This window comes from Suricata suricatta, chromosome 17, assembly GCF_006229205.1.
Source record: "Suricata suricatta isolate VVHF042 chromosome 17, meerkat_22Aug2017_6uvM2_HiC, whole genome shotgun sequence".
NCBI lineage: Eukaryota > Metazoa > Chordata > Mammalia > Carnivora > Herpestidae > Suricata > Suricata suricatta.
Genome location: NC_043716.1, coordinates 2248974 through 2265401, shown reverse-complemented (window position 1 = coordinate 2265401; position 16428 = coordinate 2248974). Strand labels below are relative to the sequence as shown.

The 16428-nt window shown below is 52.4% G+C and overlaps 1 protein-coding gene across 1 annotated transcript in view; it reads right to left on the bottom strand.

Annotated features, from left to right (window-relative positions):
- DNAH2 (dynein axonemal heavy chain 2) overlaps nucleotides 1-15111 on the bottom strand; it is a 77998-nt gene extending 62887 nt beyond the window's left edge. The window contains exons 1-6 of the mRNA XM_029928794.1: nucleotides 15072-15111; nucleotides 14507-14687; nucleotides 13787-13791; nucleotides 9727-9776; nucleotides 7938-8108; nucleotides 89-317 (exon numbers count right to left, since the gene is read on the bottom strand). Of these exons, the coding sequence (XP_029784654.1) occupies nucleotides 89-317; nucleotides 7938-8108; nucleotides 9727-9776; nucleotides 13787-13791; nucleotides 14507-14673 (622 nt within the window). The 5' untranslated portion in view covers nucleotides 14674-14687; nucleotides 15072-15111. The remainder of the gene's footprint in view (nucleotides 1-88; nucleotides 318-7937; nucleotides 8109-9726; nucleotides 9777-13786; nucleotides 13792-14506; nucleotides 14688-15071) is intronic.
- Between the last annotated feature and the right edge of the window lie 1317 nt (nucleotides 15112-16428).

Genomic DNA, 16428 nt, shown 5'->3' with positions numbered 1-16428 from the left:
CGCACAGGTCCTGGGGTGAATCTCCCACCCGCCTCTGTCGCTGTCCCGTCACTGGGGCACCAGAGAGAAAGAGAGGCTTTCTGCTCACCTGTCAGGCAGGCCAAGAACCTGTGCAGATGAGAAGCAAAATGACTGCGAATGCTTTCAGGCCACGTCGTGTTTGCAAAGATCAGAGGAGCAAAGACGCCACTGAGCAGCCGAAGCAGGGCCGGGATGTAGGAGCCACGCACCGTCCCAAACTGCACGGTGGCCTCAAAGTTCTCTGGAGTGATGGCAACCGGCGCCTGGCGAATGAAGTAGACGATCTGGTTCTGCGTCTGCAGGAAAGACGGTAGATCAGACGCCAGTCTCCAGACCCCAGCATGGCGCCCACCAGATTCTGAGGGGCCTTAGCGCATCCTGATTCGTCTCCAAGTGCAAGCGTCATGGGGTGCCTCCTGTCTCTTTCAGGGGACATAACAGAATCCACACCCAGCTCCACGGGGAGGAAGTGCAGAGAACATTCCTTGAAGATAGGGCAGGGACTGTGCATTCTGTCCAACTTGGCTCTAGAACCTCGTACAGTTGACTGGGACATATTAGATGCTCAATAAATGTTGGACGCATGGATAGAATGAAAGGGATGGAATGAAGAAGCACTCTTAGGTAAATGGAAAGCGAGAAGGAGAAGGAATGGAAATAAGAGGCAATTGACTAGGGTTTTCCATCTCAGTTGCACACATTTCTCCCTCAATTTTCCATTTACCCTCAATTTTGTTAACAATGAGTTTGTGTGGCTGTTGTCATTGTCACATCCAGAAATGTACAGCCTTCGTGTAGCTAAAACTTTTCAAAGGTAGTTTCTGACTTCTACGTGCTCAGAAGGGCCATCCCTCCCTGAGATCAGATTCCCCTTTCGTGGACATGTGCGTCGGACTGCTCTTTACAATTCAGTAAATCCAAATTCCACAAAGAAGAAATTAATAATCATCCATCTTCTTACTTCCCAGAATTACATCGTGACATTTTGAGTCTATTTTTTTTAAGTTTAACATTATTATTTTTCTTAAAATGATCTACATATGTGATACCATACGATTTCACTCTTGTGTAGTATTTAAGAACCAAAAGGAGCGACAGGGGAAAAGAGAAAGAGAAACAAACCACCAAACAGACCCCTGAGGTGCCTGGCCGGCTCAGTTGGCTTTTGTGTGCTGTGTGACCGGTGTCTGTGTGCTAGGATTGGGGAGCGTGTGGTGTTTTGTGGGGGAAGTGTGTGGCACACATTGGTGTGATTCCAGGACACGTGCGGGATGCCTGTGTGTGTGTTGTGAGTGTGGTGTGTGTGAGAGAGTGCACGCAACTCCTGATCTCAGCGTCGTGAGTTCGAGCCCCACGCTGGACGTAGAAAGTACTAAAACAAATAAATAAACTTAAAAAAAAAAAAAAGAAACAGACTTTAAACTATAGGGAAGAAACGGATACTGTCCAGAAGGGTGGTCGGTGGGAAGACGGGGTGATAGGCAACAGGACTTAAGGAGGGTACTTGTGATGCTGAGCAAGGGGTGATTAAAATAAAAACTTTTCAAGGAGGAGGAGGAGCCCCTGGCTGGCTCAGTCAATAGAGCGTGTGACCCTTGGACCTGAGGTGGCCAATCTGAGCCCCACAAGGGGTATAGAGATCACTTAAAAATAAAATATTTTTGAGGGGCCTGGGTGGCTCAGTCAGTTAGGCATCCGGCTCGTGATATTGGCTCAGAGGTTCATGAGACTGAGCTCTGCATTGGGCTCTGTGCTGACAGAGATGAACCTGCTGGGGATTCTTTCTCTCCCCCCACTTCTCCCCTACATGCTCACATGCGCCCTCGCGCTCTCTCTCTGCCCCCCGACATAAATAAATAAACATTAAATAAATAAATAAAATCTTTTGGGGCACTTGGGGCACCGTCAATGTCAAGAGTTGGATGCTTAACTGACTGAGCCACCCAGGCAGCCCTAGCATTAGTTTTTGTTTAAATGAATTGAATGTGGGACACCTGGGTGGCTCATTCGGTTAAGTGTCCGACTTGGCTCAGGTCATGATCTCATGGTCCGTGGGTTCAAGCCCCACATCAGGCTCTGTACTACCAGCTAGCTCAGAGCCTGGAGCCTGTCTGGATTCGGTATCTCTCTCTCTCTCTCTGACCCTCCTCTGCTCACACTGTCTCTGTCTCTCAAAAATAAATAAAAAACATTTTGAAAAACTGGCAAAAAATGAATTGAACGTTCATAGATTCTCTATTCTTGAGTTCTTTATTTGGTTCATTTCCTTTTTTCTTTTTTAAAGATTTTATGTTTAAGTAAGCTCTACACCCAAAGTGGGGCTCAAACTCATGCCCCAAGATGAAGCCAAGAGTTGCACGTTCCATCGAGCAAGCCAGCCAGAAGTCCCTATTCGGTTCATTTCTTATTAGAATAGATTTCCACTGATGATATTATTTTTGTGTGTGTGTTTTTAAAGTAGGGTTCTTTCAAGATTGCAAATGAGCACCTATTCGTTGCCATTGTATTTGGCTATCTCAGCTGGGAATAATAGCCTTGGGCACACTGTCCTTCAGGGAGAGCTCACGTTTCCACGTGGCAGACTATTTGTTTTTTTTAGCAAGGGCTAAGTCATTTCTCCCCCAATTTTTGCTTTTTAAACAATCCCAACTCACAGAGAAATTGTAAGAAAACTGCAGTGAACAGCATACCCTTCATCTAGATTCATTCGTTGTTAACAATTTGTCCTGTTTGTGCACACAGGAATTCTCTTGCTCTCTCCCTCTTCCAGCTGAGCCATCTGAGATTAGCAGTAGGCATCGGGATACGGTGGCCTTAAAAACTTTAGCATACAGATCCGGGAAAGAATATGCTCCAACATACCCGACGCAGTAATGATCACACTCAGAAAACTAAGCTTCATCTAAGACTGGATAGAATATACAAGCCATATGCAATTTTCCCCAGTGGTCCAAATAATGTCACGTACAGCTGTTCTTTGCCACCTGGGATCCAATCCAGGATTCACACACAGCCGTGCCTCTTCAGTGTCCTTGAATTCCACAGAGTTCTCTGGTCTGTGAGCGCAAGTGGGGGAAAGGCAGAGAGCGATGGGGAGAAAGTACCAGGCAGGCTCCGTGCCACCAGCACAGAGCCCAATGTGGGGTTCAGTCTCATGAACCGTGAGGCCATGACCTGAGCCAAAGTCAGACCCTTAACCGACTGAGCCACCTGGGTGCCCCCCGGTCTTTTTCTTTCTTCCGCAGCATTGGTCTTTTTTTTTTTTTAATGTTTTTTATTTTTGAGAGACAGAGAGACGGTGCGAGCAGGGGACAGTCAGAGAGAAAGGGAGACAGAATCCGAAGCAGGCTCCAGGCTCTGAGCTAGCTGTCAGCACAGAGCCCGACGCGGGGCTCGAACCCATGAACCATGAGATCATGACCTGAGCCGAAGCCGGATGCTCAACCAACTGAGCCCCAGCACCGGTCTTTCTAACAATCCAGGCCAGTTGTTTTCCAAAACGTCCCTTAATTTGGATTTGTCTGATTTCCCCGTTATCAGGTGCAGGTTAAATCTTCTTGGCAGGAAGAACCAATACTCCTACCTTCTTGGCAGGCAAGGTTCCCAAAGAATTAATTTCCTTGGAGTTCAGTAGCTTCCCTACGATGTGTGTTGGCATTTAACACCGTGTAACAAATTTTGTGGAAGAAACTTCTGTTCTTTCAATTCCCAGATTCAGTTCCTTCTGCAGGTCAGGGAAAATCTTTGCATTTTACCTTTACACTTCTATTGTCTGTCGGTGGCACTCCAAATTGGATCACCCGCCTTATGAACTCTTCTCTGATTGCGTCGTCATCGCTTCCTCTGGCTCCTGCGCTCTGATTACCTCGAGCCTCTCTTCTCTGCCAGTTCGAGGCTGCCCTGGTCGCGCGTCGGTCCCTCGCTGCTTCTAACCTACTAGGTTTTGTAGCAGCTGCTGAGTTCATTTCCTGCGATCTGCAGTCTCCCTTTTATCGCCCTCGAGTCGCATCATTTCAGCTCCCAGCTTTTTAAAAATTGAACGCACGCTCTCGTTGCGTTGTACTAGAACCCGAGGCTGTTGGGAGGAATGTCCTTCTGCTCAGCTCTTCTCCCGGGTCTGCGCCCCCGGATGTAATGCCTGAGGCTGCCACGCAGTTTCCTTCTGCTTTCCACCCTCGAGAGCAGCTTCCCGTCCTTTCTGCTCCAGCAGACCGGGGGTGACTCCTTGATGTCCTGCTGGGAGGCCCCGGTTCGCTGCCGCCTCCAAGTGAAAGGGAAAGGAGTGGGCATTTTAGGTTTTATTCCCTCTTGGCTAGCCTGAGTGGGTGGCTCAGGCTCATTTCTTTTCAGGATTTGTGACATGCCCTGAGGGCCCCATCTTGCTGGGGGGGGTCTGCCATTCCCCTGGGAAGGCCGGTTTCAGTAACTCAGTGTGTAGACCTTTCATTGGTCTACCGACTCTGTAAAGCTTCTTAGATTAGATTATGCTTCTTCCTTCTTTACTCTTGGCTGTCATTTATCTTTTTTTCCTGGTTTTATGTTTTATCAAGTAATAATTCTTTTAAAAAAGTTAATGTTTATTTATCTTTGAAGGAGGCAGAGACAGCATGAGCAGGGGAAGAGCAGAGAGAGAGGGAGACACAGAATCCAAAGCAGGCTCCAGGCTCCGAGTTGTCAGCGCAGAGCCCGACACGGGGCTCAAACTGTGAGATCATGACCTGAGCCAAAATCAGATCCTTAACCAATGAAGCCACCCAGGTGCCCCAAGAGTAATATTTCTTTAAAGATGTTCAATTGGCCATTTAAGCCAGAAACATGCAACTAAGTCTGTGATCTTATTTAGAATATATTCAGCATACCAAATAGTCTCCTCTTTATGAGGCATAATGACACAGAAAAATGTGTACGGTTAGGGTGTACAACCTGATGTTCTGATATATGTGCACGCTGTGAAGTGACCAGCGCAGTTGAATTAATACACCTGTTATCTCACTAGGTACCATGTTTTCTTTTTCTTCGCGCGTGTGTGCGCGTGCGCAGTGAGAACACGTGAGATGTGCCCTCCCAGCAAACTGCACAGGGACCACACACGGTAACCGTGGCTACCACGCCAACAGTCTCAGAACCAGCCGCCTTGCATACGTGAAACTGCACCCTCCTCCCTCCAGTTTTATTGAGATATGGCCGACCTACGACACTCTTGAATCTGTACCACGTGACTTAACATCCATCACCTCACGCAGTTACGATGTTTTCGATGTTTTCGGTCTCATCTTGAGAACTTTTACGATCTAGTCCCTTAGCAACTTTTCAATACACAGTGTTGCTAACACTAGTCACCAGTGATAGATTACCAGAACTTGAGGTTTGTACCTTTTGACCGCCTTCAACCATCGTCCCTATCTCCTACCCCTCACTCTAGCAACCACCAGTCTGTCCTGTTTCTATGAGTTTGGGGTCCCCCCCCAATTCCACATATGAGTGGGCTCATACAGTATTTACCTTTCTCTGCCTTATTTCAGCATAATGCCCTCAAGCTCCATCCAGGTTGTGGCAAGATTCTCTTCTTTTCTTTCTTTCTTTTTCTTTAACCTTTTAAAAGTTTATTTATTTATTTGAGAGAAAGCAAGCATGAGCGGAGGAGTGGCAGGGAAAGAGAGAGAGAATGAATGAGAATCAGAGAGAATCTCATGCACTGTCAGTGTGGAGCCCGACGCAGGGCTGTCTCCTGAACCACGAGATCGTGACCTGAGCTGAAATCAAGAGTCTGCTGCCTAACTGACCGAGCCCCCCAGGTGCCCTGGGATTCTTTTCTTTCTCACTGAAGAATATTCCATCATGTGTCTATGGAACTTTCCTTATCCATTCATCCACTGGTAGACACTAGGCTGCTCCCATAGTTTGGCTACTGTAAATAATGCCGTGATGAACAAGGGGTACAGATATCTTTTTGAGATTGTGATTTCATTTCCTTTGGATGGACACCCAGAGCTGAGGTATCATGGGGTGGTTCTCTTTGCAATTTTTGGAGGAACGTCCGTACCATTTTCCAGAGTGGCTGCACCAGCTTACACTCCCACCAACGTGCACGGGGGCTCCCCTTCGGCATGTCTTCCCCAGCATTTGTCATCTCCTGAGAGTCTCTCAGAGGCTGGCCGTCCTGACGGGATGAGGTGAGGTCGGATACGTCGCTGCGATTTCCATTTGCGTGTCTCCCATGAGTGATGGGAAGGCACCTTTTCAAATACCCGTTGGCCCTCTGTGGGTCTTCTTTGAGACAATGTCTCTTCGATCTCTCTGTTTGTCCTTTTTGCTATTGAGTTGTCGGAGTTCTTTATGTATGTTGGATACTAAGCTCTTATCAGGTATATGATGTGCACCTATTTCCAACCAGACCTTAGGTTTGCCTTTTCACTTTGTTGATGGAAGTAGCTTTGCTGTGCAGCTCTTGGATTTGATGTAGTCTCGCCTGTGTATTTTTGCTTTGTGGCCTTTGCTTATGATGTCAGAAACTTTGGGCTCTCTGACCAACGTGTGCCTGTCCCCCCTCCCCCGCGGATTAGATTTTAATGGAAAATTTTGTTTCCCATATTTCCCAATTCTGTTCACCGAATGATCTGTTCTTCCCCACAGATTTTAAATGCCATTTTTAGAGAAAATGCTTACACGTTATGCGTCTGTACTTGGTGTCTTTAATGTACATTCCCGTCCCAGTGCAGCTCTGTGTCACGACAGTTTAATTAGAGATTTTCATATTCACAGCTCTCCGAGTTCCTTCCCTTCTTCGTGCATTTTCATGCATATTTCTAATATGTATTGAGAGAGAGAGACAGAGTGTGAGCAGGGGAGGGACAGAGAGAGAGGGAGACACAGAATCCGGAGCAGGCTCCAGGGTCCGAGCTGCCAGCACAGAGCCCGATGCGGGGCCTGAACCCGCAAACCGCAAGGTCATGACCTGAGCTGAAATCAGATGTTTAACTGCCTGAGTCACCCCGACGATATATTTCTAAATCTTTACGTGAGGGATTTAGGGACTTTGGCACTGTGTAGAGAGAGTGAGGTTTATAATGTTAAGATTCCCACCGAGAAACAGAATATGGTTATTTAGTCAAATCTTCTTTTACGGCCTGCAACAATCGTGCTTTCTTCCATATAAATCCTACACAGTTTTTGCAAACTTATCTTTCTTTTACAAGCGAGATCTTTGTTTTTTCCACGATGTTTTATGGCTGCCTGTCGCTGTACAGGAAAAAGCTGCAGGCTGTTTTTGCTTTTCGTTTGGTCTGGAACGTTTCCCAAACCGTGTCGCCGCACAGGGCCACGTTCATCTTCATTATCATTATCGGTTTGTGTATGTGATGCCAGCGAAAGCAAAGGCCTTTCTCTTTTCCAACACTTTATTTCAGAGATTTCAAACACACAGAAGAGTTACAAGAGGACAATGACCGATCCACCCACCGCCCGGATCCCCCGCCGACGTGTCCTCACGGCACTGGGGGCGCTCCCTCGGATCCGGGAGAGGCTGCACCGGCTGCCCCCGCACAGCACGCGCGGCCGGGCCGCCTCCCGCAGCCCTTTCCTTGGCCCAGCAGGTGCTCCCTGCCGGCACCGCTCTCGCCAGACGAGATCCTACTTACCTATCTTCTGTCGCCGGGCCCTGCCGGCGATCCACTGGCTGTACTGTCCCCATGAAGTTCCCAGAAAGCCCTGCCCTAACGTCCCAAGAATCCGTGTTACCTGCCTTCCCCGCCAGACCCCGAGATCTGACCTGAGCCAAGCCCCGCCTCACCCCTCCGTGTCCCGCTGGCGAGCGACGCGTCTCGAGGCACAAGAGTGAGCCTCCGAGGTGATGGGGGGACGCGACCCCTCGGCGCCCTGGCAGCCGGCGCTGGGGTGCGGGAGAGCCGAGTACCCACCTGTACGGGCATGCCCAGGTCCAGCCGCAGCCCCGCACAGGCGTCCACGAAGATGGTGAGGACGGGCTCCGAAGGGTCCTGGGCGAAGTGTTCCAGGATGGCGTCGTGCTCCGCCGTCCACTCCGCGTCCGCCAGCCCCGTCAGCGCGGCTCGGGACAGGAACAGGGGCTTCTGCGGAAGGGGGCAGAGGCCGAGGCAGGTGCACCGTGAGGAGGGGTCCTCTCCCCCTGTCACGAGTGCACGCGGGGACACGGGACCTGAGGCATGACGCCTGGCGGGGCCGGGGAGGTGGAGAGAAGGCTGCGGATGGGCGGGGTGGCAGGTTCCGGACAGTGAGACGCCCTTGCTTCTAGGAGCGAAACAGAACAGACCACGGAGGGAAAGGGGGGACGTGATCTCCCCCAAGATGCGTCCCTTATGCCTGTGGTGGCAAGACGCCGCGCCCAGCACCCCTCAGCCTCGGAGTAAAACTAAATCATGGGACCCTGTAGAATGTGAGCAAAGGCAAGCGATCGGGCGCCAAGAGGACGCGGTGGAAAAGGATAAGCGTGCGGCCTGCTCGGGACACTGGACGGGAGGCAAGTCACAGCGCCGAGGCGGCCCGGCCGGTTAAGCGTCAGACTCTTGATTTCGGCTCAGCTCACCATCTTTCGGTTTATGGGTTCGAGCCCGGAGTCGGGCTCTACACTGTCTCTGTCTCTCCCTCTTTCTCTGCCCCTCCTGCGTGCGCATTCTGTCTCTGTCTCTCTCAAAATAAATAAACTTAAAAAAAAAAAAAGAACTGGCATAAACAGAGAGATAGAAGGAAGCGGAAAAGACAATACTGGAAAACACCAAAAAATACACAAGTTGGATGGCAAATAAATTACAGCTGGTGACGAGGAAAAAAATGGTCTGGAGAACTCCTTCTCTAAATAGTCTGGGAAACTGTTAGACACGCGGACAAACATGAGGCGTCACCCTGTCCTCCTCTCAGCGCGCCTGGAACGTGAGAAAGAACCTCCTTCATGTGAAGGTCTAAAATCTCCCCACAGAGAGCCAAGGGTGGACCAACGGGGAAAACACAACGACCCCAGGAAATAAATGGAGGTGAACGGACATGTCATGCTGCGAAAAAAGGGAAATGGAAAATATGAAAAACTGTTCAATGTCACTTGAAATCAAGGGAGTATGATTAAAAATAGCAAAGCCACGGCCCACACTGCTGCACTGCTGACACCCGGGCCGGGGGGAGGCCACGGTCGGCACAGCGGGGCCTGACGCAGTGAGCCTGCCACAGTTTGACTCAAGATGAGGAGACAAGGGGGGCGCCTGGGCGGCTCAGTCGGTTAAGCATCCAACTTCGGTTCAGGTCACCATCTCACAGTCTGTGGGTTCAAGCCCTGTGTCAGGCTCTGTGCGGACAGCTCGGAGCCTGGAGCTGCTTCAGATTCTGTGTCCCTCTCTCTCTCTGCCCCTCCCCTGCTCACCTTCTGTCTCTCTCTCTCTCTCAATAAATAAATAAATATTTTAAAAGTTTTTTTTTTAAATAAACAAAAAAAGGTGGGGAGACCAGGAGAGAGAGGTAAGGAGCGCTCACCCTGGCGTGAAGCCCTCTTCTTCTGGAGGGGTGAGGGGCGCGCAGAGCTGTGCCCGTCACTCAGCGAGCGGGGTCTGTGGCGAGCAGGCTCCCAGCGGAGAGGAAGCAGAAGCCAGCGAAAGACAGGAGAGACCTCCTCGGCCGCCATTTTCCAGCGTCTGACTGATGGTTCCCGGGGGGTAAGACGTGTCCCCGGGAACCCCAACTCACCACGTCTGCCTCAGGCTCCGGGAACTCTTCTTTCTCGGCTTCGGGTTCCTCTGATGCTGGCTCTGGGGAGAATAAAAATTCAGAAACGAAGGCGTTCCTTAAATACAGCGTCACCATCCGCCCAGGAGTCCCACCCCCGGGTGTGTCCCCAAGACAACTGGAAGCGGGGACTTGAACAGATGCCCTTTGCACACCCATGTCCACAGCAGCACTACTCACAACAGCCAAAAGGTGGAAACAACGCAAGGGTCCACCAATGAGGGGCCGGATAAACAAAATTTCGGTGGCATATCATTCAGCGATAAAGAAGGATCGGAGGCGGGGCGCCGGGGGGCTCAGTCAGTTGAGCGTCTGTCCAATTTGCGCTCTTGGTTCAGGTCATGATCTCATGGTTCATGAGATCAAGTCCCGCGTTAGGCTCTGCGCTTACAGCATGGAGCCTGCTTGGGATTCTCTCTCTCTCCCTCTCTGCCCCTCTCCCGCTTACATGAGCTCTCTCTCTCTCTCTTTCTCAAAAATAAATAAATAAACATTAAAAGAAAAGAGAACAGAGGCCAGCCACAATCCTACATCACAGACAAACCTCAGAAACATGATTTTGGGTAAAAGAAGCCAGTCACAAAAGACCATATACTGTATGAATCCATTTACGTAAAATGTCGGGAACAGGCAAATCCATACAGACAGAAAGTGGATTAGTGGTTAGCAGGATCTGTAGGGCAAGGGGAATGGGGAGTGGCTGCTAAAAAACTAGGGTCTGGGGGTCCCTGGGGGGCTCAGTCAGTTAAGCGTCCAACTTCAGCTCAGGTCATGATCTCACAGTTCGTGGGTTCGAGCCCCGCATCAGGCTCTGTGCTGACAGCTCAGAGCCTGGAGCCGCTTCTGATTCTGTGTCTCCCTCTGTCTCTGTCCCTCCCCCGCTCACATTCTGTCTCTCTCTCAAAAATTAACATTTAGGGAAAAAATGTAAAGGGATGAATTTCATATTAAGTGAATTCTACCCCAATTTTCTTTTAAAAACCTGATGAGGGCAGGCGTAGAGGAGTGAACGGAGGCAGGGGAATGAAGACAGGCGGCACGAAGGTTATTCTGGGCCCTCAGCCTCCGGCCCGCCCCTGCGGGGCCCGTGGAAACCGGCCCTCTCGGAACCACCAGGCCCAGGTACTCATTCCTGTAGCACCCATCTGGACTCCCAGAGCGCCCAGGAGAGTGTTTTTCTACCTCCTGACCTGCGGCTCCCGCAAGAGGCGGGGAAAGCCGGGGGGTCCCATTTGCCGTGGGCTGAACGGAGGAAGAAACAAATGGGTCGGAACCAGAGGAGGTTGGGAACAGGGCACTGTGACTTCAAGGAGGAATCCTAACAGGGGAGACTGAGGCACAAAAGCCGAGGAAGGAAATCATGGAAACGATGGAGCGGACAGACGGTTCCAGGGGCTTGGTGGGCAGCGGGACGGGTAACCAAGAAATCTGATGCCCTCTGAGAAAACCAAGAGTATTCAAGATGCCAGACGGAACCAAGGCCAAGGAGAGGAAGACTGAGGCTATCTCAAGAGTAAACTGGGGGGGGCGCCCAGGTGGCTCAGTCTGTTAAGCGTCTGGCTCTTGATTTTGGCTCAGGTCATGTTCTCACAGGTTCGTGGGATCGAGCCCCACATCGAGCTCTGCGCTGACAGCACGGAGCCTCCTTGGGATTCACTCTGTCCCTCCCCTGCTCAGGATCGCACACGTGCGTGCGCTCTCTCTCTCTCAGCAAAGACATAAACTTAAAAAAAAATTGCCTAATGAGTATATTGGTTTTGTCTCCTACAACACAATCTACATAAAGTCCAAGTCACGCGATACGATGCCAGGAAATGATGTTCATGGCTTCGTGCAGTAACAATGCAAAAAGCAAGCTTGAGAATGATCGACACCAACTCAGGATAACGGCGGCATGCGGAGACAGACAGGAGAACTGGGGGGAGGTGGCACACGGAAGGGCTCACTTGTGGCCCCCACACTTAAGTCTTCCTCGGCTGAAGGGTACGTGGGTGTCAATTCTATCATTCCCTAGACTTTTCCTGACTTGTCTGAAATGCAGGTCTATAGACTCTTAACCAAACCCTGGGGTCGCGTAGACTTCAGAATTTACAGTCATGAATCTAGGAAGATGCACAAGGCCCCGCAGCCCCTGGCCGGCGCTGGAGCAGCGCTCCACGACCCAACGTTTACTGTCGGCAGTACTGCTGCAGGAAAACATTCGGAAGTGTATACTAAGTGCTTAAATAGACTCTAAGTACTTTTGTGCCGCTGTACTTTATATATTACCACCAAACTTACTGCCAAATGAGTTTGGATGCCAAACTCTGGTGGAAAAAACCTTAGGGTTTTCTTAAATTACAAATGGGGGTACGTCTGGGGGGCTCAGTCAGTTAAGCATCCGACTTCGGCGCAAGTCACGATCTCATGGTTCATGGGTTGGAGCCCTGTGGACTCTGGGCTGACAGCTCAGAGCCTGGAACCTGCTTCAGAATCTGTGTCTCCCTCTCTCTCCGGTCCTCCCCTGCTTGTGCTCTGTCTCTGTCTCTCTCTCAAAAATAAATATTAAAAAACATTTTAAAGCATTAAAAACATCAAGTAAATAAAATGACAAACATGGGGGCACCTGGGTGGCTCAGTCGGTTAAGCACCCAACTCTTGACTTCGGCTCAGATCACAATCTCCCGGTCCTGGGCTCGAGTGCCCTGTCAGGCTCCGAGCTGAGCATGGAGCCTGCTTGGGATTGTTTCCGCGCCGCCCCCGCCCGCCTTCCTTGCTTCCACACAAACACACAAGCACAGTCTCAAGATACACAAATGAACACACCAATAAATGAATTACAGATGCGGGGTTATAAACCTGTCCTCCTTTTCTTCATGAGAATTGAGGAACACTTAAGGCAGCAAAGGCGGTCAGTAGAGACCTCCAAACGCCGTTTGCCCCTCACCTGCCTTTACCGTGACGGGTTTCAGGCCCCCCTTTCTCCCTGCGTCTGCACTAACAAAACACCACAGACTGGGTGGCTCGCACACAGCAGAAACTTCCCTGTCACACTGCCGAAGGCTGCAAGCCCTGGCCCAGGATGCAGCGTGGTCACCAAGAGCCTTCCTCTGGGTCACACGGAGGACCAGGGCCAGGGATCTCTCTGGAAGCAGTTTCTTAAGGCACTCATCCCATCCATGATGGTCCCATCCTCCCGATCCAATGGGAGCACCTCCCAAAGGCCCCACCCACCAACCGCAGCACACTGGGCGTTCGAATTTCACACATAAATGGGGGGGGGGGGACGCAAACATTCAGACCACGGCAGGCCCCCTCCTCTCCAGCACGACAGACCTAACCCCTCCCCAGCTCCAGAGGGTACAGGGATCACGGGGATTCAGGGCGGGCGTCCGGGGTGCTGTGGAGGTCCCTGTCTCCTCTGAACCTCTGCCGGGTCAGCGGGAAAGCTCTCCATCCAACGACAAAAAGGCTCCGCGCTAAGGGAGTCGTAGATGCTCTGTATTCGATGGCCAAGGCTTTCACTGAGCACCTCGTCCCCTCCTCGCACTGGGGGAGTCTCCACGTTGAACGCCCCCTGCTCCCTCCCCCCCAGAGTCCAGGTGCCCGGCCTCCAGAGGCCAGTTCCATTTTTCCTGCTTCGAGGAGAACTCAGAACAAACCACGTGTGTGCCTGTAACCTCTGGATCCTGGGTGCCCCGCGGACCCGGGGCCTCTCTTCCCCGCCCGTGCCTAACCACCGTTAGTATGAAAAGGGGATTCTATTTCTGTCCCTCTTGACAGGCTGCCTGCGGTGTGAAGAGGCCCGGTGGGAAAATGTGGGGGGTCTATACTTAGTTCACAGTCCTATCTACACCGGCCAGAGCTCCAAGGCACGGCCTGGTGACAGCGACAGCCACCGGACACCTTCCACTGCACAGGAGAGGCGTCCCCGAGGTCAAAGCCGCAGGATGCAGCGTCTTTGAACTCTCTGCTCCCTCAATCCAGACATCAGGCTTCTTTTTGTGTTGTGTGGCCCTGAACCTGACCCTCCTGAGTCTACCAAGGCTCTGCCAAAATGGAGGCAGAGACTCAAGGGCCTTAAACAGATGGGAGAAAACAGCCCTCAGGCTGAGGATTCAAAGGGTGGCGAGCAGGCAGCCTGTCTCCATGGTGATGGGCTTAATGGAAGAAAACCATGATTTGTTCAGCTACCCAGGGTGAAAATGGGAAAAAGGAGGAGATCAAAACGTCTTCGGTGTGGTCGGAGCCACCTAGAGGAAGCAGAGGCGGAGACAAAGGACTGGCTAGTGAGCTCCAGGTGCCCTGGAGGGTGTGCGGCTGGAAGGAACAGGACAAGGCTGGCCAGGGCACACCCCAGAGACAGGGGCCCAGCGTCAGGCCTGACCCCCCACTCGACCCCCCACAGCCCTCAGTCCCAACATTCTGGAGGCGCCTGGGTGGTTCAGGCGGCCAAGTGTCCAACCAGCTCAGGTCATGATCTTGCAGTCCGTGGGTTCAAGCCCTGCATCAGGTCTGTGCTGGCAGCTCAGAGCCTGGAGCGTGTTTCAGATTCTGTGTCTCCCTCTCTCTCTCTCTGCCCTTCCCCCACTCATGCTCTGTCTCTGTCTCAAAAATAAATGAACCAAAAAATATTTTCTTAAAAGGCCCACATTCTGCCTCCAAGCTCCTCCCTGGTGAGGACCCACCAAACTCCTCCTTGAGGGGCTCCGGCTCTGGCTCCGGCTCTGGCTCCGGCTCTAGCTCAGGCTCAGGGTCAGGCTCAGGGTCAGGCTCAGGCTCCGGCTCCGGCTCCAGCTCTGGCTCAGGAGGCAGGGGGACCTTTGCAGGCCTCGAGGCATTGGCAGCCTGGGCAGCTCTCCGGCGGGCACCGCGGCCAGCGGTCCCCTGGGCACTCAATCTCTGCTTCTTCTCCGCTCTGCTGGCCATGGTGGGGGCGACACCTGTGGGCACACGGGCAGCTGGGGCCACAAGCAGACCCACCTCCCCCGTCCCCCTGATGCATGCAGTCCCTTTTGAATTCACAAGATGGAGACCCCCCCCAATATCATACTCGTATCTGGGGGTGCCCCCACCCTGCTCCACCAACCCCCACGGGCGTGGCAGGCCTTACTCCTTTTCTTAGCCTTAGGAACCCCTCTCTCTGCCCAGAAGTGTGGGAACTTAAGAAGCGACCAACGCTGCCCACGCATGGTCACACACCCTCAGCCGCTCTACCCCTCAGGGCCATGGGTCCAGAGAAGGCCCAGGGAGGCTGCCCCCATCATCCCCATCCCCTGTCATGGTACCAAGTCACCGAAGCAAGCCAAGATGATTTTCCTACGTACCTCCTTTCCTCCTTCATTACCCCTGCAAAAGGAAAATTCTTGTCCTACCCATGCCAAAACATGCCACCCCCTTAAGCAAAGAAACAGTATTTGTGGGGCATCTGGGCGGGTCAGTGGGTTAAGCGTCCAACTCAGGACACGATCCCATGGTTCGTGAGTTCAAGCCCCGCGTGGGGCTTCGTGCTAACAGCGCAGAGCCTCCTTGAGATTCCCTGTTTCCCTCTCTCTGACCTTCCCCTGCTGGTGAGCGCTCTCTCTCGAAACATATAAAGTTAAAGAGCAGCAGTATTTACAACATGTCTCTTTACATTTTAATTGCTGGGGGGGTAGGAACACCATTCCCCGTTTTGCGGGTGCTGAAAAGGTCTCTAAGCATAGCTGGCTGAGTAACCCTGTGCTAGCCCACGGTGAAGCACATCATTTGACTCCCTAAGGCCCTGAGAACAGACTGGAAGGAGAAAAGTCACCCAACACGGAATTTTGGATGGTGGGGGGTGGGGAATGGGGCAGGGGGAAGGTGTCTCTGTCAGAAAGCAGGCTCACAGAGCCCGGGGGCACTGGGTGATTGGCTCCAGCCCAACAGCCACCTGTAGCTTCCCTCCCTTGTCCCCACAGGCTGCCACAGGCATCGATCACCGGTTATGAGTTTCAGACTTGAAAGATGGGTTACTTTGCTCCAAGGAGAAGCTGCTGTTAGGACAACACATCGATAAAACCAACTGCAGCCGATGGAGGGGTCTCCAGAGAAGCGACATGCTCTGCCGGCCAGCCGCTGGCTGCAGCCTGGGGCGGGGGGGAGCCGGGGGAGGCTGGGAGCTCCCTCCCCAGGGGGCTCGCCCCCAGATCCACTAGGCCAGGCCCCAGGAGGGGCTGCTCCTGAAGCCTGAGGATCAGGCCTTCACTCAGGAAGGATGCAGGGGACCGGGGGACCCGCCCGGTCCTCAAACTGGTTGCCGTTGGGCAAATCTGCCTTGCAGGGGCATCCTCACCCCACGGTCACAACTACCCCTGCAGCACGGTCTCAACCCCAACCGCCCCTTCTCTCCCCTCCCCCACAACTGCCTCTCCCCTTCCTCACAACTGCCCCTTCTGCCCTCTGCTTCCACAACTGCCCCTTCCCTTCCCCATTACTTCTCCCCTCCACAACTGCCCCCTCCACAACCGCCCCTCCCCTCCCCCACAACTGCCCCCCTCCACAACCGCCCCTCCCCTCCCCCACAACTGTCCCCCTCCACAACTGCCCTCTTCTCTCTCCCACAACTGCCCCTCCACAACTGCCCCTCCCCACCCTCTGCCTCCACAACTGGCCCTCCCCTCCCCCACAACTGCCCTTTCTCCACTGCCCGTCTGCCCCTTC